The sequence below is a fragment of the Pristiophorus japonicus genome, chromosome 3 (genome assembly GCF_044704955.1).
Source record: "Pristiophorus japonicus isolate sPriJap1 chromosome 3, sPriJap1.hap1, whole genome shotgun sequence".
Lineage (NCBI taxonomy): Eukaryota > Metazoa > Chordata > Chondrichthyes > Pristiophoridae > Pristiophorus > Pristiophorus japonicus.
This window is the reverse complement of record NC_091979.1, coordinates 170,317,236-170,341,477: the sequence shown is the minus strand read 5'-3', so window position 1 is coordinate 170,341,477 and position 24,242 is coordinate 170,317,236. Positions and strand designations below refer to the sequence as shown.

Sequence of the window (24,242 nt, the reverse complement as noted above, 5' to 3'; positions counted from 1 at the left end):
GGCCTCTGACACTGTCAACTGCGAGGGTCTATGGAGCATCCTCCTCCGTTTCGGATGCTCCCCAAAAGTACGTCACCATCCACAGCCTGCTCCACGATGCCATGCAGGCCGTGATCCTTACCAACGGATCTATCACAGACTCAATCCACGTCCGGACCAGGATCAAGCAGGGCTGCGTCATCGCCCCAATCCTCTTCTCAGTCTTCTTCGCTGCCATGCTCCACCTCACAGTTGACAAGCTCCCCGCTGGAGTGGAGCTAAACTACAGAACCAGTGGGGAGCTGTCCAACCTTCGCCATCTCCAGGCCAGATCCAAGACCACTCCAACCTCTGTCATCGAGCTACAGTACGCAGATGACGCCTGCGTCTGTGCATACACACAGGGTGAACTCCAGGACATAGTCAACGTATTTACCGAGGCGTGTAAAAGCATGGGCCTTACGCTAAACATCAGTAAGACAAAGGTCCTCCACCAGCCTGTCCTCGCTGCACAGCACTGCCCCCCAGACATCAAGATCCATATCATGGCCCTGGACAACATGGACCACTTCCTTTATCTCGGGAGCCTCCTATCAACTAAAGCAGGCATTGACGATGAGATCCAGCACCACTTCCAGTGCGCCAGTGCAACCTTCGGCCGCCTGAGGAAAAGTGTGTTTGAAGACCGCGTCCTCAAAGCTATCACCAAGCTCATGGTCTACAGGGCCGTAGTAATACCCGTCCTCCTGTATGGCTCAGAGATGTGGATCATGTACAGTAGACACCTCAAGTCGCTGGAGAAATACCATCAACGATGTCTCCGCAAGATCCTACAAATCCCCTGGGAGGCCAGACGCACCAACATTAGCGTCTTTGTCCAGGCCAACATCCCCAGCATTGAAGCACTAACCATGTTTGATCAGCTCCGCTGGGCAGGTCAAGTAGTTCACTTGCCAGACATGAGACTCCCAAAGCAAGCGTTCCACTCGGAACTCGCCCTTGGCAAATGAGCCAAAGGTGGGCAGAGGAAACATACAAGAACACGCTCAAAGCCTCCTTGATAATGTGCGACATGCCCACTGACACCTGGGAATGCCTGGCCAAAGACCGCCCTAAGTGGAGGAAGTGCATCCGGGAAGGCGCTGAGCTCCTCGAGTATCATCACCGAGAACATGCAGAAATCAAGCGCAGGCAGTGGAAGGAGCTTGCGGCAAACCAGGCACCCTGCCTACCCTTCCCTTCAACCACTGTCTGTCCCACCTGTGACAGAGACTGTGATTCTCGTATTGGACTGTACAGCCACCTAAGAACTCATGCTAAGAGTGGAAACAAGTCTTCCTCGATTCTGAGGGACTGCCTATGATGATGATATCAGGAAACATTAGTACAAAGCCACACTCAAGTTCATCCTGCTGTGCCCCTCTACCCTACTCCTGCACATCCTTACTAACACCAACATATCTTGCACCTCCATCCCTCTCTCTCTATCTACATTATCACATCCCCATCTCACTAGCCACCCCTCAGACTCACCATCATCCCGTGCAATCATATCAACTTACAACACACAAGGGTAGTCACTTGGGTGTTTTATCCAAAGTTTATGTGAAGTTTCTGTTAATGCGGTGCCAACCATAAATATCTTTATTTTTAACACTTTCCGATCTTGGACTGATTTGTGTACATCTTTGGAAGTGGCTTAGTGAGTTGTAGTGAATTGTGAGACATAACGGTACCCCCTGCAATGGTGATGAGTGTGAAAGGAATGGCACGTTCATTTGTAGGGATGCTTTATGGTGTTGGTGGGGTGGTGCCTGTTGTGTATCTGTAAAGCATGCACTCCCATGTTCCGCCACCAGGGAGCGCATCCCCTGAAGTCCCAAGGGATCCCAGCATCCCTTGGGAGAACTGTATATAAGCCGACCCCTAAGGCCTGTTCCTCACTCTGGAGTGTCTTAATAAAGACTGAGATCACTGTTACTTTAACCTCCCTGTGTGCAGTCTCACCTGTGTTAGGAACACAACAACTGCCGATGAGAATACGAATCCAATGCAAAGATGCAGCAAACTGTGGGCATCCTGGAGAAGTTCTCGGAGGGTGAGGACTGGGAAGCCTATGTCGAACGGCTAGACCAGTACTTTGTAGCCAACGAGCTGGACGGAGAAGGAAGCGCTGCAAAAAGGAGAGCAGTCCTCCTCACAGTCTGCGGGGCACCAATCCACAGCCTCATGAAGAATCTTCTGGCTCCGGTGAAACCCACAGATAAGTCGTATGAGGAGCTGTGTACACTGGTTCGGGAGCATCTTAACCCGAGGGAGAGCGTGCTGATGGCGAGGTATGGGTTCTACATGTGTCAGCGATCTGAAGGTCAGGAAGTGGCGAGCTACGTCGTCGAGCTAAGGCGACTTGTAGGACAATGTGAGTTTGATGGCTAACTGGAGCAAATGCTCAAAGACTTTTTTGTACTGGGCATTGGCCACGAGACCATCCTACAAAATCTTTTGACTGTAGAGACACCGACCCTCAGTAAGGCCATTGTGATAGCACAGGCGTTTATGTCCACCAATGATAACAGCAAACAAATCTCTCAGCACACAAGTGCTAGCAATGTTCATAAATTAACTGGAACTGTGTTTGCGAGCAGAAATGTACAGGGCAAAAACCACAAGTCTGCAACTGCCAGCAGGCCTCAGGTGACCCAGATGACTCAGAGTCCACAACAAAGGATGAATGCAAGACAATTCACACCTTGTTGGTGTTGTGGAGGCTTCCATTCAGCCTATTCATGCCGCTTCAAAGGGTATGTTTGCAAGAGCTGTGGAACAATGGGGCACCTCCAACGAGTTTGCAGACGAGCTGCAAGCTCTGCAAAACCTGCTAACCACCACGTGGCAGAGGAAGATTGGTCCATGGTGGATCAAAGCAATTTCAAGCCTCAGAGAGAGGCAGATGCTGAAGTACACGGGTGCACACATTTTCGACGAAATGTCTACCTATAACGCTAAACCTAAAATTGAATGGCTTACCCATAGCCATGGAACTGGACACTGGCGCTAGCCAATCCATCATGAGTAAAAAGATGTTTGAGAGACTGTGGTGCAACAAGGCACTCAGACCAGCCCTGAGCCCCATCCACACGAAACTGAGAACGTACACCAAAGAGCTCATCACTGTCCTGGGCAGCGCCATGGTCAAGGTCACCTACGAGGGCACGGTGCACGAACTGCCACTCTGGATTGTCCCGGGCGATGACCCACACTGCTTGGAAGGAGCTGGTTGGACAAAATCCGCTGGAACTGGGATGACATCCGAGCGCTATCACATGTCAATGAGGCCTCGTGTACCCAGGTTCTGAACAAATTTCCTTCCCTTTTTGAGCCAGGCATTGGAAACTTTTCCGGGGTGAAGGTGCGGATCCACTTGGTCCTAGAGGCACGACCCATTCACCACAAGGCGCGAGCAGTACCTCACATGATGAGGGAGAGAGTGGAAATCGAGCTGGACAGGCTGCAACGCGAGGGTATCATCTTCCCAGTGGAATTCAGTGAGTGGGCCAGCCCGATTGTTCCAGTACTCAAAAGTGATGGCACGGTCAGGATTTGCGGCGATTATAACGTAACTATTAATCGTTTCTTGCTACAGGACCAATACCCGCTACCTAAGGCAGACGACCTATTTGCGACGCTGGCAGGAGGCAAGACGTTCACCAAGCTCGACCTGACTTCGACCTACATGACGCAGGAGCTGGAGGAGTCTTCGAAGGGCCTCAACTGCATCAACATGCACAAGGGACTGTTCATCAACAACAGATGCCCGTTTGGAATTCGGTCGGCGGCAGCGATCTTCCAGAGAAACATGGAGAGCCTACTCAAGTCGGTACCATGCACGGTGGTTTTTCAGGACGACATATTGGTCACGGGTTGGGACACTATCGAGCACCTACAAAACCTGGAGGAGGTCCTCCAGCAACTGGATCGCATAGGGCTGCAGCTGAAGAGGTTGAAATGCGTCTTCATGGCAACAGAAGTGGAATTTTTGGGGAGAAAGATCACGGCGGACGGCATTCGGCCCACAGATGCCAAGACAGAGGCTATCAGGAACGTGCCCAGGCCACAGAATGTCACGGAGCTGCGGTCATTCCTGGGACTCCTGAACTATTTTGGTAACGTCCTACCGGGGTTAAGCACTCTCTTAGAGCCCCTACATGTGCTATTGCGTAAATGTGAGAACTGGTTATGGGGAAAAAAACAAGTCATTGCTTTTGAGAAAGCCAGAAACATTTTATGCTCCAACAAGCTGCTTGTATTGTATAACCCGTGTAAAAGTCTTGTGCTAGCATGTGATGCGTCGTCGTACGGCGTCGGGTGTGCATTACAACAAGCTAACATTGCGGGGAAGTTGCAATCTGTCGCCTATGCCTCCAGGAGCTTGTCTGAGGCCGAGAGGGCCTACAGCATGATTGAGAAAGGGGCATTAGCATGTGTGTTCGGGGTAAAGAAAATGCATCAGTACCTGTTTGGCCTCAAATTTGAGCTGGGAACCGATCACAAGCTCCTCATATCCCTGTTTGTTGAAATCAAGGGGATAAATATGAATGCCTCAGCTCGCATACAAAGGTGGGCACTCGTGCTATCAGCATATAACTATACCATCCGCTACAGGCCAGGCACCGAGAACTGTATGGATGCTCTCAGTAGCTACCATTTCCCACCACTGGGGTGGAAATGGCACAGCCTGCAAACTTGTTGATGGTGGCGCAGCCCGCAGACTTGCTTATGGTCATGGAAGTGTTTGAAAATGATAAATCACCTGTCACGGCCCGCCAGATTAGGACTTGGACCAGCCAAGATCCTCTGCTGTCTCTCGTAAAAAACTGTGTACTGCATGGGAGCTGGGCCAGCATCTCCGTTGAAATGCAAGAGCTGATCAAGCCGTTCCAGCGGCGAAAGGACGAGCTGTCCATTCAGGCAGACTGCCTGTTGTGGGGTAACCGCGTAGTGCTACCCAAAAAGGGCAGGGAGACATTCATCTCGGATCTCCACAGCACACACCCGGGTATAGTAATGATGAAAGTGATAGCCAGATCCCACGTGTGGTGGCCCGATGTCGACTCTGACTTAGAGTCCTGTGTATGGCAATGCAGTGTGTGTGCTCAGTTGAGCAACGCGCCCAGAGAAGCACCACCAAGTTTGTGGTCCTGGCCCTCCAGACCATGGTCGAGGATCCAGGTTGACTATGCAGGCCCGTTTCTCGGTAAAGTGTTCCTGGTGGTGGTGGATGCTTTTTCAAAATGGATTGAATGTGAAATAATGTCAGGAAGCACCGCCACCGCCACCATTGAAAGCCCGAGGGCCATGTTTGCCACCCATGGCCTGCCTGACATACTGGTCAGTGACAACGGGCCATGTTTCACCAGTGCCGAATTTAAAGAATTCATGACCCGCAATGGGATCAAACATGTCATCTCGGCCCTGTTTAAACCAGCCTCCAATGGGCAGGCAGAGCGGGCAGTACAAACAATCAAACATGGCCTTAAACGAGTCACAGAAGGCTCACTCCAAACCCGCCTGTCCCGAGTACTGCTCAGCTACCGCACGAGACCCCACTCGCTCACAGGGGTGCCCCCGGCTGAGCTACTCACGAAAAGGTCACTTAAAACCAGACTCTCGCTGGTTCACCCAACCTGCATGATCAGGTAGAGAGCAGGCGGCAGCAACAAAATGTAAACGATGGTCGCGCCACTGTGTCACGAGCAATTGATCTGAATGACCCTGTGCATGTGCTAAACTATGGACATGGTCCCAAGTGGATCGCGGGTACGGTGATAGCTAAAGAAGGGAGTAGGGTGTTTGTAGTCAAATTTGCAGAAAGCACCTGGACCAAACGAGGCTGCAGTTCACAGACTGCCCTGAACAACCCACAGCAGACACCACCTTTTTCGAGCCCACAACACACACCCAAAGGATCAACGACACCATGCCGGACCAGGAAATCAAACCCATCATGCCCAACAGCCCAGCAAGGCCAGACTCACCCAGCAGCTCTGCAGGGTCAACAACACACCAGCCCAGCGGGGGCACAGCCAACACACCAGAACAGACATTTGTACCGAGGCGGTCCACCAGGGAAAGAAAGGTTCCCGACTGCCTCATCTTATAAATAGTTTTCACTTTGAATTTGGGGGCGGGGGTAATGTTGTGTATTTGTAAAGCATGCACTCCCATATTCCGCCACCAGGGAGCACATCCCCTGAAGTCCCAAGGGATCCCAGCATCCCTTGGGATCATTGTATATAAGCCGGCCGCTAAGGCCTGTTCCTTATTCTGGAGTGTCTTAATAAAGACTGAGGTCACTGTTACTTTAACCTTCCTGTGTGCAGGAACACAACAGTGCCAACCTGGCACATCATGTGGCGGCCATATGGGTGTACAGTGTAAAGTTAACTAAATCTGGCCATGATGAGACCATGTTTGGCCTTCCGGGCAGCAATGTGCTCGGGTGATGATGCCCTCTATCCTGTGATTGTGGAGAAGGTTAGTGTTGTTGTTGATGCTGCTGGTGTGCCTGGTGCTGCTAGTGTTGGAGCTGATTGTGGTCCGATTCTGAGGAGCACGGTGAGACAGTATATGTTGATGGAATAGATGGCAGGTGAAGTACAGATGACAGAAGCATTCTGTCAATGTCGAGAGAGTTCTTACAATGAGGTAAGACTGGATGGAGACTTTGCTGAAAACACTTCCATCCTGCAGAATCTGTGCTGGAAATGGACTGAGCTGCAGCTTCTGCCTGAGGAAAGTGATCATCTGTTAGGTGGGAGCTTTTACGTACATTTGAAGTAATCAGTTGAAGCAATGGCCACGGAACGCTCGCCTCAGGTTGACAGACGTAGTTCCTAAGCTGCGTAAATCTCGTGGTCATGCAGGGAAATTTAAAATGCAGAGGAAAAAGGCTCTTAAGTGTTTGTAAACTGATAATTATTTCAATTGTGTTGCCCGTCGCTGCCAGTCGGGTTGGCTCCATGATGACAGACGCACCTGGGGGAAAGGTGCGTGGGAGCGAGATGACAATGGGATCCCAGCCCATTGTCAAAAATAAGAACTTTTTCATGCGAACTGCTACCGATCACGCCCGCCACCATCCCAGAAAATTCAAGCCCATGGATGAATAAAGACATGGGAAAAATTGAGCGTAACAGCAGGGGAGAGCATGACAAAAGAGAAAACAAAGAGATCAGGTGATAAGTCAAAAAAGCAGTTAAAAAGGCAAAAAGGAACAATGAAATTAAATTATCAAGCAACATAAAAACAAAATAGTAAAATATTTTACAGGCACATATGTAAAAAAAGGAGTCGGGATGGGAATAGAGCCACTTCTTCTTCGGCAGTCCCTTGGAGTCGCGGATGACTTGCTTCCACACTAAAATGAGTTCTCAGGTGACTGAAGAGTCCAATGCGGGACCTTCAGTCTCTATCACAGGTGGGGCAGACGGTGGTTGGAGGAACTGGAGGTTGGGGTGCCTGGGTTGCCACATGCTCCTTCCGCTGACAGTGATTGGCTTCAGCTTGCTCTCGGCGAAGAGACTCGAGGTGTTCAGCGCTTGCCCGGATGCTTTTCCTCCACTTTGGATGGTCTTGGGCCAGGGATTCCCAGGTGTCCTTGGGGATGTTGCACTTTTTCAAGGAGGCTTTGAGGATGTCCTTGAAGCGTTTCCTCTGCCCACCTGGGGCTCGCTTGCCATGTCGCAGCTCCGAGTAGAGTGCTTGTTTTGGGAGTCTCGTGTCAGGCATGCGGACGATGTGGCTCCTCCAGTGGAGCTGATCGAGCGTGGTCAATGCTTCGATGCTGGGGATGTTGGCCTGAGCAAGAACACTGATGCTGGTGCACCTATCCTGCCAATGGATTTGCAGGATCTTGCAGAGGCAACGTTGGTGGTACTTCTCCAGTGTTTTGAGGTGCCTGCTGCACATAGTCCATATCTCTGAGCCATATAGGAGGGCAGGTATTACTAATGCTCTGTAGACCATGAGCTTGGTGCCGGGTTTGAGGTCCTGGTCTTCAAATACCCTCTTCCTCAGGCGACCGAAGGTTGCACTGGCACACTGAAGCCGGTGTTGGACCTTGTCGTCAATGTCTGCGTTTGTTGACAGTAGGCTCCCGAGGTATGGAAAATGGTCTCCACTAAAGGATGGACTGGATAATATCACAGGCAGCAATAGAGAGATGGCAGAAATATTAAATAATTACTTTGCTTCAGTATTTACCAAGGAGACAGAACAGGTGGACATGACACCAGGTGATGAGATTAGAAATGAGATAACTGCATTTTAAATAAAAAGAGGAGAAATATTAAATAAACAAATCAAACTCAAAGAGCATAAAACCTCTGGTCCGGCAGGATTACATCCACACATTTTAAAATAAAGAAGAAGAGACAGCAGAGGCATTGCTACACATATTTAGTAACTCGTTAGAACAAGGTGAAGTACCAAAGGACTGGCGGATAGGTAATGTAATGTCTATATTTAAAAAGGAAGATAAAACATGTCCAGGGAACCATGAGCTTAACATCGGTGGTAGGAAAAATAATGGAATCCCTACTAAAAGCAAAAATAGAACAAAATCTAGAAACCAAAAATATAATAACGAGTAGTCAACATAGATTTCAAAAGGGAAAGTCTTGCTTAACCAATCTCATTGAACTTTTTGAAGAGGTAAAAGATAGAGTAGACACGGGGAATACAGTAGATGTAATGTATCTAGATTTTCAAAAGGCTTTTGATAAGGTATCACATAATAGACTAATGAAGAAGGTCAGAGCACGTGGAGTCAGGGGACAAGTAGCAGAATGGATAACTAGCTGGCTTCAAGACAGAAAACAGAGAGTGATGGTAAAGGGTAGCTATTCAGAGTGGCAGAAGGTGGGAAGTGGTGTTCCACAGTGATTATTGCTGGGACCATTGTTGTTCACAATTTATATCAATGATTTAGACTTTGGAATCAAAAACACAAGGGGTGAACTTGCCCCACCCCCAAATGAACTTTTATTGCCCGGCCCGGAAGCCCCACCTCCAATACGGAATTAGGCCGTACGCTCCTCAAAGGAAGCGGAGCGCTGTCTCCGGCACTCTGCTTCCTTTGAGAGGCGCTCCCGGGGTGGTAATGTGACGTTGAGTCCATATAATTGGCAAATGAAATTCAACACAGATAAATGTGAGGTATTAGATTTCAGTAAGAAAAATAGAGAGGTCACATATTACTTGGAAAATACGAATCTGAGTGAGGAAGAAGAACAAAGGGATATCGGAGTATAAATACACAAATCACTGAAAGTAGTGACACAGGTTACCAAGGCCATACAAAAAACTCCTCGTGCTTGTTATTGGAGTTGAGAGTGGAGGAGGCAGGGGAGAGGGACGTAAGAAGATGATTTGCAGTAGAAAAAAGAAACCAGGGGTTATCTTTGCATTCCAGGATGATCCTGGAATAGCGAGTAGATTTAACGGTGGAGAGCAGGACCCAATAGTGCTTTATATAGTCCAGCCAGAGCTAGCGCTGAACAGTTAAACCAGTTGTCCGCCATATATGTTTAAGTATGTGTCCCTTGGACTTAAGGGAGCGGAGATGCGGGCCATACCAGGGGAACAACCAGAGTGACAGGGAGTAATGGCAACAAAATTTGAAAGCCGTCATAAAGGCTCAAAAGGCATCTCAGCCCATTAGTGGGCTTTGCCAAGGATGAAGGGGCAGAGAATTAAGAAGCGACAGGCAAAAATGAAGGGAATCCCAAGGAGCAGGCATGAATTTGCATGCGAGTGACAGGGCAGACCAGAACCAGACCCCTTGTTTTGTGACTACTGAAGTCATGGTGCTTGCAAGAATTGGGTGAGGTATAGGACTGAAGCCTCTTCTCCAATTTTTCAAATTTCCTTCGCTCAATCTGTACAGGTGCAACGGATAAGAATAGCTATCCGTAGAAGCAAATATGGAACATTTTATTACCATCATTTGAATCAGGATTTATTTTTAAATATGTGGTTCTAATTTTTTCCGGGGTTTTGCTTATGGTTGGGTCTAGTTTTGTTCCAGCAGCAAGTTGACAAATTTGCTAGAATTCTTTAAGGATGTAACGAACAGGGTGGATAAAGGGGAACCAGTGGATGTGGTGTATTTGGACTTCCAGAAGGCATTTGACAAGGTGCCACATAAAAGGTTACTGCACAAGATAAAAGTTCACGGGGTCGGGGGTAATATATTAGCATGGATAGAGGATTGGCTAACGAACAGAAAACAGAGAGTAGGAATAAATGGTTCATTCTCAGGTTGGCAATCAGTAAGAAGTGGGGTGCCGCAGGGATCAGTGCTGGGACCCCAACTATTTTCAATCCATATTAACGACTTGGAGAAAGGGACCGAGTGTAACATAGCCAAGTTTATCGACGATACAAAGATGGGAGGAAAAGCAATGTGTGAGAAACAAAAAATCTGCAGAAGGACATAGACAGGCTAAGTAAGTGGGCAAAAATTTGGCAGATGGAGTATAATGTTGGAAAGTGTGAGGTCATGCACTTTGGCAGAAAAAAAATCAAAGAGCAAGTTATTATTTAAATGGAGAAAGATTGCAAAGTGCTGCAATACAGCAGGACCTCGGGGTACTTGTGCGTGAAACACAAAAGGTTAGTATGCAGGTACAGCAAGTGATCAGGAAGGCCAATGGTATCTTGGCCTTTATTACAAAGGAGATGGAGTATAAAAGCAGGTAAGTCTTGCTACAGTTGTACAGGGTATTGGTGAAGCCACACCTGGAATACTGCGTGCAGTTTTGGTTTCCATATTTACGAAAGGATATACTTGCTTTGGAGGCAGTTCAGAGAAGGTTCACTCGGTTGATTCCGGGGATGGAGGGGTTGACTTATGAGGAAAGGTTAAGTAGGTTGGGCCTCTACTCATTGGAATTCAGAAAAATGAGAGGTGATCTTATCGAAATGTATAAGATTATGAGGGGTCTTGTTAAGGTGGATTCAGAGAGGATGTTTCCACTGATAGGGGAGACTAGAACTAGAGGGCATGATCTTAGAATAATGGGCTGCCCATTTAAAACTGAGATGAGGAGAAATTTCTTCTCTCAGAGGGTTGTGGATCTGTGGAATTCGCTGCCTCAGAGAGCTGTGGAAGCTGGGACATTGAATAAATTTTAAGACAGAAATAGATAGTTTCTTAAACGATAAGGGAATAAGGGGTTATGGAGAGCGGGTGGGGAAGTGGACCCGAGTCCATGATTGGATCAGCCATAATCGTATTAAATGGCGGAGCAGGCTCGAGGGGCCATATGGCCTACTCCTGCTCCTATTTCTCATGTTCTTATGTTCATTTGTCATTGTAATGCTCCAGGTCTCTGCTACATAATTATGTAATTACCACAAGTTTATTAAGACATAATTTTGCAGTTGATTTCTGGCTGGTGTTTAATATAAAGCAATAATTTAATCTGCTGACATTCTTAAAGTGTTCCGACTCTGTTCTCATGACTTATGACATCATCAGAACCATTCAAATATATCACTGCCTTGTTACTCACTGCCAGACATCTCTGCTTAGTTTAGTAAACAGTATCACCAGTGACATTTCAAAAGTTTGAATGATGTGACTCTGAAATTTAGTAAATATTTGTCATATTAAAATGGAATCTTGCAGAGATCCATGATGATAGAATACAAACACTGATTGAACTCTTCCACGTTTAAGAATTGAGCATATTGTCTGAAAGCCTTAGTTCTCATTTTCAGGCTCTTACCTAATGGCAAAATCCCATAGAGTGCAATCAGCTGCCTCACATCTGAGAGAGAAGGCATTGGTTCGATATCTGTTTGCCGTAATGTGGTCCCCAGGTAGTTATATTCACCTGTACAGGAAAGAAGAAGATAATTAATCATAAAAATCAATCAAGTCAATTCTATCATTTTATCCATCTCTTTTTTATGAAGGCACCACTCCCCTCTTGTTCTTATTTGAGGGATTGGGTAGTCCGATGTGTTACCATATTTGGACTTAGGTTCAAGTTTAGTGCAGACTGAGGGGAATAAATATCTCTCGGTTGGTTGTAAGGTTTCTACGTGAAATAATTTTCAATTGTCTCAATCCAGTTCCTGGAAAGCACAAATTGACAGCTCAAAATTGCCAAGGGTTCTGCAAAAATTGCCAATCTTTTTCGGTTTGGGGGGATGGTTATAATTTTCATGAAGTGGAAATGTTACACTGTGTAATAGAAGGTACTCTTGTGATATTAGAGTGAAGGAACATATTTAGACAGAGAGAAAGAACTTTATTCTGTGTCTAGCATATTTTATAGCTGTGTTGAGACTCCTTGAAGAGGGCACTGTAGAGGGAGCTTTATTTTGTATCAAACCTGAGTATACTTGATTGGTTGATTGATTGGACAGAATTGAAATGGTTTTGGTCTACATTTTTATCAATGGTGTATCCTAACTGGGAGTACTTTTTGCTGTACTGTAGAAGCTGCTTTATTTTGCATTTAACCAATGATATACCTGACCTGGGAGTGCTTGGTAGGGCCATGCAAAGGATTGTTTCCTATCTATTTTGGAATACTTGTTGCTGAAGTTTTTGGGTGACAAAAAGAGACAAGTGCTCCATACACGCAACCCTCACTTTGATTAGCACAAAAAACTGTAAAATACAGTATAATTTAGATAATCTAGTGTGATCATTTTACTATGACGCTTCAGAGGAAGCAAAGAAGGTGTCGCAATAGCCTCTTTGGTGAAGTAAAGCAATATTACAAACTGGATCTCTTTAGAATCTAGCAATTATTGAGATGCAACATCTGCACTTGGATCAACATGGGTCAGGGGTTGAAGATTTGGCCTCTGGTGATCTCTTTCTTGTGCCAGGCTCTAAATCCACACATGTGTGTCCTCCTGGGAGTAGCTTTATTTCGATAACATTAGTGTTTGTTTTTCATGAAATTCCTTCCCTAAAGGCCATTAGTGAACCAATCCGGTAGTTTCATGGTCAACATTACTGATACTAGCTTTTTAATTCCAGATTTATTTAATTAACTGAATTTAATTAACTGAATTTAAATTCCCCAACTACCGTGGTGGGATTTGAACTCACATCTCAAGATTACTAGTCCAGTAACATAGTCACTATGCGACCATACCCCTATTATTTTGGATGTTTTTTGGTATTTTGTCTACTAGTTATCTGGTGTCACACTGCCAAATTTTGACCCTCCTCCTCCCCAGTGAGGACTTCTCAGGAGCAGGTATGACATTCCCTATCTTCATACCTTTGTATGCCAATATAATGGAGGATGACTAGCAGGGGAGGATGGAGGAAAGTTTTGTGAGGCCACCTTTAAAGAGGATGCACCACCACCAAATACGACCACCCTAAAGAATATACAGGTAACACAGGTGCTATGAGGACCTTGGTGATTAAATGTGTATTAGAAGAGTGCGCTTTACCTAAGAGGCAATAGAGGAGCTCTTCCACCTACTGCAAGGTCCAAGGTGCAATAGATGGCATCATGCTGCTTTCAAAATCCTACTACAGTCAATTCCCTCAACAGGAAGTGTTTCCCAATGTAGAGATTGTACGTGACAACATGTAAAGGATCCTGTACATCAATGTGAAATTCACTGAAAGTTGTCACATTCATTTGTTCAAAATTCAGTCCTCCTTCACCTCCTTAAGGAAGAAAGTCATGTCAGTGGATCATTTGTGGGTGACAAGGCATTCTTATTGCTCCCATAAATAATGATCCTACTAAGAGTTGCCTGAACGGCAGCAGAGTTGGCCCTCCATTCATGGCAGCTTGATCCTAGGAGGGAGCCACTTCTGGCTGCACTATTGGAGTTTGTGCCTGTAAAGCCTAGTGTTGTCTCCATGTGCCACTGGTGTAGAGCTCTGAGGGAAAAGGCTGGAGGCCTGGCATTTGCTGTTGTCCTGAGAGATAGCAGCCTCAGAGAGATTAACTCCAATCATCATCTTTCACTGGGCCATGAATCTGTGTCCCCACACGTCAGTGAGCTAGCTTGTCTAAAGTGAATTCAGAATCTGGAACTCGTGAGACAGCAACCTATACCCCAGCTGGGATATCTTGGGACCTGCTGGGAGCAGAAATGGAAAATACTGCTTATTCTGTTCCCCAACTGCCACCAGGGCAGCAGTCTGCGCTGCCCTGTAGAGGCACCAACTGCTCCCTGGTTTCTTCTTAGATAAGGGTCTGGTGCAGATTTCAATGAAGCCGCTCCATTGATGTCTGCAATGAAGATAAAGATTACCTAATGTCGCTGCAAATGAGGGCTATAGGGCTCAATTTTGTCCAAGCCTGTTTTTCTAGGCCAGAAATGCACCAGAAATATTTTGCCAAAGTTTCCCTGATGTATAATTCAAATTTGGCGCCGCGCAGTGTGTCCAGTCACCTTGGGGGGTGGAGCCTGCTGTCTGTGCCGAAAAAACAATGTTGCATCTTCTGCGCATGCGCGACATAACTAGTGACTTTTTTGACGTTATTTCAATGGACGCACATGTGCAGTACAGCTTCAGGTTGGCAATTGCCCATTTTTAAAGAGCCAGTTGTGTGAGAAGGAGTGATGTTTGAGAGCATTGGAAAATTCGGATCTGCAGCAATACAAGATGCAACGTGGTGCAAGGACCAAGAATGTCTTACAGGATGAAGTGGAGGCACTAGTTACTTTGATTGAGACCAGATGGCAGGAGCTGGACACTAGCAGAGGTCACATAAAAGTTCCAGCCAAAGAAATGAAGAAACGCTGGAGCCAAGTTGCAGAAGATTACTGTGCAATGGTGACCACCATGAGATCTGGAGGCCAGTGTAAAAAGAAGTGGCAGGACCTTGGTCAAGTCGTTAGTGTAAGTAATATTTTCATTTATTCAATGGAATTGCAATTGTAAATGTGACCAGCTGTATATGTCCCACCCAGCAGAAAGACACCCTCTCTGAAAAGTTGCATTTTCATCTTTGCAGAGGAAGGTGGCACATAATAAAAGGGAAACAACTCGAACAGGAGGAGGCCTGGCAAATCTGCACTCACTGACACCGTTGGAAGAGAGGGTCGCTGCTTTGCTGCGGCCCGCCTGGAAAAAAGCAACCACCACTGCACAAGCTGGGCCCACACTTGAGGGAGAGGGTAAGCCCTCCAAATTCCACAGTCTGGCTTTGCTAAATGTTAAGTACTGAGCGGTTCCTGGGGATGTCCCCATCAGCTATGCTTCAGTTGATGCAATGTGCTATCATTCATCCTGGTCCTTCAAATGAGCCTGCTGCTTGCGCTGTGTGAGCCTACTCATGCCACCCTGCCCCCTCCTCTGCTGCTAACCGTTTGTCAGTGTTCTGTTATATTTTGCAGAACTTCAGGCTGACCCTGACGATGCAGAAGAAGATTCAAACAAGGACGAGCCTGAAGAGAACATCTTCCATCCTACGCTCCAGATCAAGAGCACGGGTGGGGGGGAGGGGATGGAGATGGATGAAACCTCCACTGTTTTACTGACTTTGGTGGAGGTGCAGGTGCCGCCCATTGAGGTGCCAATCCCTTCTGTGACTAGTGGTTTGAGTGTTGGTGGGACATTCCATGGTTTCCTAACGACCGAGGCTGTGGGTCCCAGTGGTGGGGTGTAGCAAGACACACCCAGGGCCCCACCTTCCGAGGCTGCGGGTCCCAGTGGTGAGGTGCGAGCCACACCCGTGGGGAGGAGGGGAAGGAGAGCTCGACTGCGCTCTCCTGAGATGCAGGATCTAACAGATGTGGTTCAGCTGATGGCAATGAATGGGGAGAGCATTGACCTTACGCAATCACTCCTGGACACTGTCATATTTGTAACCTCACATAACTGCAACCTTTATGTAACAACATTGAACACTGTAAACACCTGAGAAATGCACACCTTGACCACAGGGGGTGAACTTGTGGGAGACACTCCTCACCTGGTCATCCAGGTATATAAAGGGAGGTCCCACGCAGGGTCATCACTTCTTGGTCCTGTGAATAAAGGTACAGGTCACAGAGTGACCTTGTCTCCAGTATGTGCCTCGTGTTGATTTGCTGTAGTGTGTAAGGACATAACAGACACCATCAGTAGGGTGGGTGATGAGGCAGCGAGACTGTCGGGAGAAGTAACAGCAATCTCACGAGAAAAGGGAATGATGTCCGGGACCATGAGTGAGGGAATATCTCAGTCAGTTGAAACCATATCAGTGAACATCAGGGAGGGAATGTCAGAGATGGTGCAAAAACTATCACTGAACACGAGGGAGGGAATGTCAGAGGTAGTTGAGACAATTTTACTCAACATGAGGGAGGGAATGTTGCAGGTCGTTGCGACATTGTCAGGGCACATGAGGGACGGCATGTTGGAGTTAGCTGCTGCAATAAGGGAATACGCCCAGACCCCAAACCCAGTGACAGAATCAACTGCCACTCCCACTCCAATCCCCACACCAGCCTCTGAAGAGGCTCAATCCGCGCCCTCCACATTGCCACCTGCCGCCATCATCACCCCCCCCAACCGCCCCCCCCGCCCTCAACAGGTGCGCACTACCCGAGATCTTTGAAAGAATAAGCTTGGTACCAACCCCAGAAACACTGTGCCACCGTCGGCGGGCAGGGGTGGTGGAGCCACTAAGACCAAGAGCGGTGGGCAGTCTTAGAATAAGGTGGAGGACAGATGGGTGCAACCTTTCTTTCTTTGCTGCTGCTTCTGTTGTTGTTATTATTATTGTTACTGTTGTAACTGTTATCCTCAAATTAAAAGATTTTTGTAAGTTATCTAAATTTACAAGTTTAAAAGTTAGTAAGTGATCTTAAAGTTTTTAAGTGAGCTGAGAGTATGTAAGTGATCTTAAAGTTTGTAAGTGATCGTAACTGAAATCTTTCAAGTTTGATACAAGAATAATTTTATTAAAGTTAAGTTAGGTACAAAGAACTGTTTGTTAAACTTTTAAATAAAATATATTTTCAATTAAACCTGAATCATTTTCATTATTTGTTCCATTATTAACACAACTTTTGTTACTCAAGAGAAATCATTTCCATTATTTGTTCCATTAACGCAACAAAACATTACTGAACATGTCTCAACAGTAAACACGGTCCATGTGGAATAGTTGTCGCTGAGCCTTCAGGCAGCAAAGCATTCACCGATGAGCTGCTGGCACAAGCCTCGAGCAAACGTTAAAGGGGCACGATGGCACGCCCTCCTCCGCCGTCGTGCTTCGGGTTCAGGTACTTGCATGGCTTCCTTGTCCTCGTCCTCCTGCTCATCATCCGCATCTTCCTCATCATTATCATCAGCCACTCTCACCACAGGTGGGTCTTCTCCTCCCAGCTGCTGCTGCCTCATGATGGCTAAATTGTGCAGCATGTAGAACACAACAGTGAATTGATCGACAATCTCAGGGGAGTACAGCTAGTAGCCTCCGGAATGGTCCAGGCATTGGAAACGCTGTTTCAAGATTGCAATGGTCCTCTCTATGATGATCGCAATGTTCGACATGTTGTATTCCCGGTCAGCTTCCATCCGGGTTACGCGTAGGACCAGGTGGTGAGGCCGTTCCCTTTGTCTCTCAGTATTCAGCTCTGCCCTTCTGGCTGCTGCTCAAACATGGCAGATATAACGCTCCCGCATAGGATGAACGCATCACGGGTGCTCCCAAGATATCTTGCATCGACTGACATAATGCGATGCATGAGCTGTACATTAATTGAGTGGAAGCCTTTTCTGCTCCTGTACATTTCGTAATCCTCCAAAGGTGCTCGCAAGGCGATGTGGGTACAATCAATGCAGCCCTGTACCTTTGGGAAGCCAGCAATCCTGGAGAAGCCCACAGCCCTGTCACGCATTGCTTGGGCGGTCATAGGGAACTTTATGCAGTCATTCCTCCGTGTTTATACTGCAGCTGTCATCTGCCGAATGCAGACATGTGTTGCATGTTGTGAGATGGCACACACATTCCCAGTTGTAGCTTGAAATGATCCGGAGGCATAGAATGAAAGTGCAGCTGTAACCTTCACTTCAACTGACAAAGCAGCCCTCCTGACGCTTCTAGGTTGCAGGTCTGCTTTCGCCAACTCACAGATCTCAGTTACAACTTATTTGCGGAAACGCAGCCTTCTCACACAGTCAAAGTGTAGGTACGAACGCCTGTCTCGATATACCCGATGTGGGTAAGGCCTCCTGCCCAGTACCCTATGGGCTCTGATGTTCCTCAGGTAATGATGTCGAAACAATTGTCTCCACTGTTGCACCATGATGCAGAAGGCTCGCACAAGATATGACATTGTCAGTATTGCCCGCATAGTTAAATTTTACCTTTGCTCAAAATGGCAGGTAGGCAGGCAGGACAGGTTCTTTGTTCTCTCTACCCATGGTCTGTATGGATGGACCACACCCAGGTCTTGTGACTTCTCCCCCCCCCAACTCATTGCAATCTTGTGACTTCTCCCTTTCTCCCCCCACCCCAACTCATTGCAGCCTTGTGACTTCTCCCCTTCTCCCCTGCAACTCATTGCAGTCTTGTGACTTCTCTTCATCCTCCCTCCCGCAAACTCATTGCAGTCTTGTGCCTAGTGCAGCAGCCTTCTGATTGGCACCTCCCTCCCCAGGTTCAGTGCAGAAGCCTTTTGATCGGCACCTCCCTCCCCGGGCTCAGTGTAGAAGCCTTCCGATCACCACCTGTCCCCTCCCCCCCTGCCCCGGGTCTTGTTTTCCAGCCGAGCCCCGAGCCCCTGTGTCCGGGTATGGGGCCGATTCTGACGGCCGACGCTACGACCCTCCAGCCCTGCTTGAAGACGTTCGGTGGTGGCGTGTGAGTAAAAAAAAAGTTAAAACTTCAGAAATCCAAGAAACTTCTATGTACTCCGTTGAAAGGTAAAAAAAAGTTGAACTTTATTATGGCTATTTCAAGTGTTAGTGATTCTCTCCAAAAATGTTGATGAAAAAAAATGGCGTCATTCAGCGCCGATTTTTCATTGTGGGCTGTTAACTCACCAAAAGGTTTATTGGGAGTAGCCAGATGCGCCGACCGAGGATAAAAATTTTGGGGGGAAACTGTGAAAAATGCTGAAAACTGGCGCAGTCATGAGGGAACATGTAGTACCCACATATGCCGAGGTTTAATTCGAAGCTTGCATTAATGAGTGACCCCTTGTGGCTAGCTTCGTGGAAGAGAAGATTTCTATTCCGCCCTTTGCTAGCAATAGCTGGGCGTGAGAAGGCTTTATATCCTCGTAGACCTTTTAAAAAAATATTTATTCATTGGCTTTTCTTGCAAAAGTCACTTCCTCCCCTCGCTAAGAAAAATGTCTAGTCAAATATGATGTCAAAAATACCTAACGTAGGAAAATCGTAACTAAAGGAATTACACCGCCGCAGATTCCAGGGGGAATCTTAGAATTAAATAATTATGCCAGTAAAAACGGCACGTGCCAAAAAAACGGTGCAAATTGAGCCCATAGACTCTAGAGTCATAACTGTTAGTTGCCACAAATCCTCGGAGACTGACCTCAGAACCTGCAAGTAACCTTGAACATTCTTCTTTTTGAACACCCCCAGCACAATACTCCTATTTTACACAGGATTTGTGCCAAACAATCCTCCAATGCATATGTAAATGAGCTGACCTATGAAATCCAAGAGGCATCACTCTGCAAAGCAGTTGGGTGCAACTCATTGGCGCAAATCCGATGCAACTCACCACGTGGAATTTTGGGGCATATTACTTTAAAAAAATGTTAATGTTCTCTTCTGGTCAGTTGGATATCTGACATGTAGCAGAAAGCACGTCAACTTGATTAAGAGTCTCCAAACCAAGCTACTGGCAAATTTACACATGTTTGCTTGATATGAAGTGCATATTTTTTCCCTATGGCGACATACATCACATCTAAGCCCTAAAGCTTAAGCACAAGTTGGAAAAACCAAGGCTTAGGGACCTTCAAATATATGCAGGGGAACTGCTAAAGTTAAATCGACTAAAGCCACACAAGCTACCAGTGGAGAGCACTAATAAGCTTCTGAATGTTAGTTCAGTTAGTTAGTTCAGTTAGTTCAACAGGTTAGTACCCTACCTGTTAGGGCAGTGGCTTGCAGGGTTTCCCAGACCTAAATGGGAAAAATCTCAGCTCTCAGTGATAGGTCTACCCCTCCCAAGTTCCATTCACTTGGCTACCAATCATCAACAGTGCCCCAGGCAGACAGCATGTATGAGAAGCTCATCGTGAATGGCATGGTGATCAGCAAAACTCATCATAACACATGTGAATGAGTCACTGCTATCCTGCCCACATTGTGGATACACACTATACACCATAGAACAATTGTTCCATCAGTTGGAGGTATAGAGCTTCTGCCACAGCTGCAAGCCACTCTGCAATCAAATCATGGTATGCACCAAATGAGATTTGAGGATATGCTCTGCTACCTGGTCTCTCGGCAATGTCTTCTAGAAGCGGTCATCCAAGTCCTAATGTTTCCTCATTAGCTATATAATGGACACCTACTTTCATTATGGTAGAAGAGAGGAAGAGAGTATTCGAAGATGAGACCCTCAAATCTGGCACCAAATCTGGTCTACAGGGCTGTAGTGATACCCGCCCTCCTGTATGGCTCAGAGAACTGGACCATATACAGTAGGCACCTCAAATCGCTGGAGAAATACCACCAGCGATGCCTTCACAAGATCCTGCAAATCCCCTGGGAGGACAGACGCACCAACGTTAGTGTTCTCGATCAGGTCAACATCCCCAGCATCGAAGCACTGACCACACTCAACCAGCTCTGTTGGGCGGGCCACATTGTCCACATGCCCAACACTATACTCCCAAAGCAAGCGCTCTACTCAGAATTTCTACACGGCAAGCAAGCCCCAGGTGGGCAGAGGAAACGTTTCAAGAACACCCTCAAAGCCTCCTTGATAAAGTTCAACAACCCCACCAACACCTGGGAGTCCCTGGTCAAAGACCACCCTAAGTGGAGGAAGAGCATCCAGGAGGGCGCTGAGCACCTCGAGTCTCGTCGCCGAGAACATGCAGAAAACAAGCGCAGCGGAGCGAGCGTGCGGCAAACCAGACTCCCCACACACCCTTTCCTCCATCGACTGTCTGTCCCATCTGTGACAGAGACTGTAATTCCCATATTGAACTGTTCAGTCACCCGAGAACTCACTTTTAGAGTGGAAGCAAGTCTTCCTCGATTTCGAGGGACTGCCTATGATGATGGTAGAAGAACCTATACAGGGTGGCTTACAACGTGCCAGTCTTTCTAATATTCTAAATATTCTGAAAGTACCAGGTTAAGTCATTGCTAACTGCATGATCAAAGTCCTCGTGTGAGGGAATTTGGCAAAGCGTTGTGCCTGTTATTAGGTTGCCTCCCCCTCCAAAGTACTTAATGTTAGATTGAAGTAGGTCTGAGCCCTCCCTACTAGTAACCATTTATTAAACATATGAATGATATAATAAATGTACAAAAGCCAAGGTCCCTTAAAAAAATATGCCTAGTCATTCCACATGCTGTCCCAAACCTAATATAAAAGATCAAACTGTTTACCTTCTCCTTTTGCTAAAGTAGAATATGTTTCTCCATACCTTTAAAATCAGAGAGTCGCACATTCTTTGACCGTATGAGTAGATGTTCCCGAACTAGTTCTTCGTAGAGGGAATCAATTGTCCTATATTAATTCAAAGTTAACATTAGTGCTTGTACATTTAGACCATGTTTCAAGTCTCTGTGTCCATTGATCACCACTTTTGGATATCTTTTCTACAGTGATTATTTTATGTATACAATCATGGAACTGCACTAAGGCAAATTTAAATGGTGGGAAAGATATATTGATGACTCTTGGTAAGATGGGCTGAATGGCCTCCTTTTGTGCTATATCATTCGATGAACCACACAATTCATTTTCTCCCCAAGATACCATATTATTGAACAGCTACATCACTGAATCTCACTGATATATTCTCTCTCCAATTGCGACACTTTTCCAATAAGTAGTCCTGATGTCAAAATGAATTTGTAATTCTGTTGCTCAAATTATTCAGTTAGATTCACTTGTTAGACAAATATCATAGAAATATCATATCTAACAGAGCCCCCATGTTAATTTTCTATTTAGTTATCAGTAGATCAACAGTATAAAACAATAACCTAGTGCACTGGCCCTTTTGAGTTATAGTGAAACTGCCATTATAGCATGCACAGTTTGGCTGATGAGGCCATTTGGCTTTACATTCCTGGGGTTATTTTATCCTTTTTATTTATGTATTTGTATTGCTTACTTTCTATAAGTTATACAAGAACAATGTCAGAGATGGGAGACTTCACTGACCTTACACAAGTCAGCAGGGATCCGTAGAAACATAGAAAATAGGTGCAGGAGTAGGCCATTCGGCCCTTCGAGCCTGCACGGCATTCAATAAGATCATGGCTGATCAATCCCTTAATACCCCATTCCTGCTTTCTCTCCATACCCCTTGATCCTTTTAACCATAAGGGCCATATCTAACTCCTTCTTGAATATATCCAATGAACTGGCATCAACAACTCTCTGCGGCAGGGAATTCCACAGGTTAACTACTGAAAAGTTGCATAGATGAACCTAACCAGCCAGCTCGGACTCCATGGAAGCTCTTAGACAGGTTTAATGTCTCTTGGGGAAGAGTGACCATAATATGGTAGAATTCTTCATTAAGATGGAGAGTGACACAGTTAATTCAGAGACCAGGGTCCTAAACTTAAAGAAAGGTAATTTCGATGGTATCAGACGTGAATTGGCTTGGATAGACTGGCGAATGATACTTAAAAGGTTGACGGTGGATAGGCAATGGCAGACATTTAAAGATCACATGGATGAACTTCAACAATTGTACATCCCTGTCTGGCGTAAAAATAAAACGGGGAAGGTGGCTCAACCGTGGCTAACAAGGGAAATTAGGGTTAGCGTTAAATCCAAGGAAAATGCATATGAATTGGCGAGAAAAAGCAGCAAACCTGAGGACTGGGAGAAATTTAGAATTCAGCAGAGGAAGACAAAGGGTTTAATTAGGAGGGGAGAAATAAAGTATGAGAATAAGCTTGCCGGGAACATAAAAACTGACTGCAAAAGCTTCTATAGATATGTGAAGAGAAAAAGATTAGTGAAGACAAACGTAGGTAGCTTGCAGTCAGAATCAGGTGAATTTATAATGGGGAACAAAAAAATGGAAGACCAATTGAAAAAATACTTTGATTCTGTCTTCACAAAGGAAGACACAAATAACCTTCCGGAAATACTAGGGGACTGAGGTTCTAGCGAGAAGGAGGAACTGAAGGAAATCCTTATTAGTCAGGAAATTGTGTTAGGGAAATTGATGGGAGTGAAGGCCGATAAATATCCAGCGCCTGATAGTCTGCATCCTAGGGTACTGAAGGAAGTGACCCTAGAAATAGTGGAAGCATTGGTGGTCATTTTCCAACATTCTATAGACTCTGGATCAGTTCCTATGGATTGGAGGGTAGCTAATGTAACCCCACTTTTTAAAAAAGGAGGGAGAGAGAAAACAGGGAATTAAGACCGGTTAGCTTGACATTGGTAGTGGGGAAAATGTTGGAATCAATTATTACAGATGTAATAGCAGTGCATTTGGAAAGCAGTGATAGGATCGGTCCGAGTCAGCGTCGATTTATGAAAGGGAAATCATGCTTGACAAATCTTCTAGAATTTTTTGAGGATGTAACTAGTATAGTGGACAAGGGAGAACCAGTGGATGTGGTGTATTTGGACTTTCAAAAGGCTTTTGACAAGGTCCCACACAAGAGATTAGTGTGAAAAATTAAAGCACATGGTATTGGGAGTAATGTATTGTCATGGATAGAGAACTGGTTGGCAGACAGGAAGCAAAGAGTAGTAATAAATGGGTCCTTTTCAGAATGGCAGGCAGTGACTTGTGGGGTACCGCAAGGTTCAGTGCTGAGACCCCAGCTATTTACAATATACATTAATTATATAGACAAAGGAATTGAATGTAATATCTCCAAGTTTGCAGATGACACTAAGCTGCGTGGCAGTGTGAGCTGTGAGGAGGATGCAAAGAAGCTGCAGAGTGACTTGGACAGATTAGGTGAGTGGGCAAATGCATGGCAGATGCAGTATAATGTGGATAAGTGTGAGGTTATCCACTTTGGAGGCAAAAACAGGAAGGCAGAATATTATCTGAATGGTGACAGATTAGGA

At 46.1% G+C, this 24,242-nt stretch overlaps 1 protein-coding gene across 1 annotated transcript in view; it reads right to left on the bottom strand.

The window, feature by feature from the left end:
* LOC139260008 (dynein regulatory complex protein 11-like) overlaps positions 1-24,242 on the bottom strand; it is a 474,078-nt gene that overhangs the window by 111,748 nt on the left and 338,088 nt on the right. The window contains exons 13-14 of the mRNA XM_070876052.1: positions 21,613-21,695; positions 11,772-11,879 (exon numbers count right to left, since the gene is read on the bottom strand). Of these exons, the coding sequence (XP_070732153.1) occupies positions 11,772-11,879; positions 21,613-21,695 (191 nt within the window). The remainder of the gene's footprint in view (positions 1-11,771; positions 11,880-21,612; positions 21,696-24,242) is intronic.